General features: G+C 41.3%; 1 protein-coding gene across 2 annotated transcripts in view; it reads left to right on the plus strand.

Moving 5' to 3' along the window:
- Trank1 (tetratricopeptide repeat and ankyrin repeat containing 1) overlaps positions 1-2,605 on the plus strand; it is an 83,111-nt gene that overhangs the window by 34,606 nt on the left and 45,900 nt on the right. For both annotated transcript variants that reach the window (XM_029481802.1, XM_021172715.2), the window contains exon 8: positions 1,789-1,959. In XM_029481802.1, coding sequence (XP_029337662.1) covers positions 1,789-1,959 — 171 coding nt within the window. The remainder of the gene's footprint in view (positions 1-1,788; positions 1,960-2,605) is intronic.

Here is a 2,605-nt window from a genome sequence, read left to right on the forward strand (position 1 = left end):
TGTATATATATGTATATATATAAAAATTTCTAATTGTTATTTGTGTGTGTGTGCGTGCGTGTGTGTATGTATATATATATGTATATATATATAAATTTCTAATTGTTATTTGTGTGTGTGTGCGTGTGTGTATGTATATATATATATATGTATATATATAAAAATTTCTAATTGTTATTTGTGTGTGTGTGCGTGTGTGTGTGTGTGTATGTAAATAGAAGACAACTTTTGGAAGTTGATTCTATTTCTTCCACCAAAAGGTTGAGCTAAGGTTGTCTGCCTTAGTGGCAAGTGCCTTTGCCTGCTGAGTCATCTTGCTGGCTCACACAATGCTTTTGAAAACAAGCACTGCTTAGTTTTCATGGTCCATTTGATAGCCTACAGATGGGAGGCTTTTACCTCCTTCTTTTTTATGCTATAATAATTGTGTGAGTTTCCTGTGCTGTGTAATGAAGTACCATCAATGTGACACTCCCTCTGACACTCATTTTTAAGTTCACAAGTTCTGTAGGTCAGCAATATGGCATGATGTAATCGGCTCTTCTGCTGATTTTTGGAAAGGCTGAATTCAAAGTGTTGGCTTTGGCTGTGTCTGGAATCCTAGGTCTGCTTTCAGGCATATTTGGTGGAGCAGAATCTAAGATACTAGGCTAGGGTTTAAACTTCCTTTCCGAATTTCTACCAGAAGTTGCTCTGAGCTTCTACGTAGTCGCTCTGTGGCATCTGGTACCTTCAAAACCAGCAGAGAAGAACTTTCCGAGCATCTAGTCCCTCTCATCTTTGTTTCTTTGATGATTGGTTTTCTTCTCTGATCTCCAGAACCTTGGCACTTGACATTCATATAACTAGGTCAGGCCCAACTGGATAATCTTAAGGTTAGCTGACTTGCAGAGTCTCATTACAACAGCATCTAGATTAATATATGATGGAGTATACAGACATCATGGGTCAGGAATCTTAGGGCTTAGAACTGTGCCTACCACAGTAAGATTTAAGTGACTAGGAATTTTTTTTTTTTTTTTTTTGTATAGTGAGGGAGGCAGCTGTGAGTACAGAGATGGTAGAGGATAGCACAGTGAACACTGATAGTTGTCATAGAGATGCCTTATCAGACAGTAAGCGCTAGTATTACACAGGGGAGTGGAAGGTTAGCATTGATTTAACTTTTTGTACCTGTGTAAGTCCTGTGCACCCCAGGGACATACCTGTTCCATTCTGAAAATAGTCAGCTCTATGATCACTGAGACACGCTGATGCTTGCCAGATAGGTACATCCGAGCACAAATGGAGCTGACAGCTGGAAGGTTGGGTCAGGGGAATGTAACAGTGACAGCAGCAAAACCCTAATGCTAAAGCAATTGCAGATGTGTGTGTGTGTGTATGTGTGCATGTGCATGTTCATATTTATTTTTATATTTCATAAATATATGTATTCTTTCTGGAACAATATTCTGCTTCCTCTCCAGGGGATAAAGAAATCTGAAGTCACAGCTTGCTCTTATCCTTACAGCTGTTAACTGTTGCCTAGTAACCAGATTCCCCCTCTCTTTGCTTGTTGCCAAGGAGAGGGGAGAAAGGTAGAGAGGAGCGCACTTCTGAACCTCTTAAGAGCTATTGTCCTTCCCACTCCACACTAGGACTCCTTGCTTTGGGGGAGTTGGGTGGACTGCACAAGGCTGTCAGTTTAGGCTGCTTCAGTAAGAGGGACCCCAGTCCCTTAAGCACTCATGGGGACTTCTCCTTATAGAAGGAGACATGAGCATCATTTCTCAATTTGGTCTGCCCTAGGACAAACTGAAGATGTGCAGATGCTGCTGAGCTTTGGAGCAGACCCTACTCTGCTAGACGGACATGCTCGGACTGTTGTGGATGTTCTGAAGAGGAACAAGAACTTCAGAGCGATTGACAAAATCAACAGTCACCTGGAAAAGCTGGCGTCCAGTTCTAAGGGCCTATCAGGTACAGCCCCAATGAATTAACTTGTTGTGGGGAGGTGTTGGGAACCTGGTTCTGTGATGTTAGCTGTAAATTGATTTATCTTTTCTTCTGATGTGTAGGTGGAAGTGAAACTTTCCCCCTCCAGTGTTCAGAAAATGTGTTTGTGTTTTTGTAACGACAGAAAGAGATAACTCTTATAGAGAGCATCTATGATGTTCTTGGAACATTTCTACATTTGAATAGTGTGGTGACCCCCGCCTCCACCATGCATGCACATGGGAAAATCATATAGAATAGGAGGCAACCAAAATTAAGCCTACTTCTCAGAAACAGTTGCTGCTGACAATTCAAAATATACTTACATCTCTATTTTTTGACTGTTGATTTGGGGAGACGGCTGTGTAAGATGGAGTGGAAGGTTGTACCAGTGCCACTGCTGGGCTTGTGTGGTAATGCCATTTGTACCGTTTGTCTTCTATCCTTAATTCTTTAAATGTTTCCTGCTTCATCTATGGGTTGATTCTAAAATCAGAAAGCAGTGGGTGGCATTTTCATGGTATTGTGATTGTTTTAAATCTTACTCTTCCTACCATAGGCCTCGAGGCCGGGCCCATAGAAATGAATCAGCAGCGGTCCTGTGACCTTTCTTTCTTTCTTTTTTTTTAAT

This window comes from Mus caroli, chromosome 9 (assembly GCF_900094665.2).
Source record: "Mus caroli chromosome 9, CAROLI_EIJ_v1.1, whole genome shotgun sequence".
Lineage (NCBI taxonomy): Eukaryota > Metazoa > Chordata > Mammalia > Rodentia > Muridae > Mus > Mus caroli.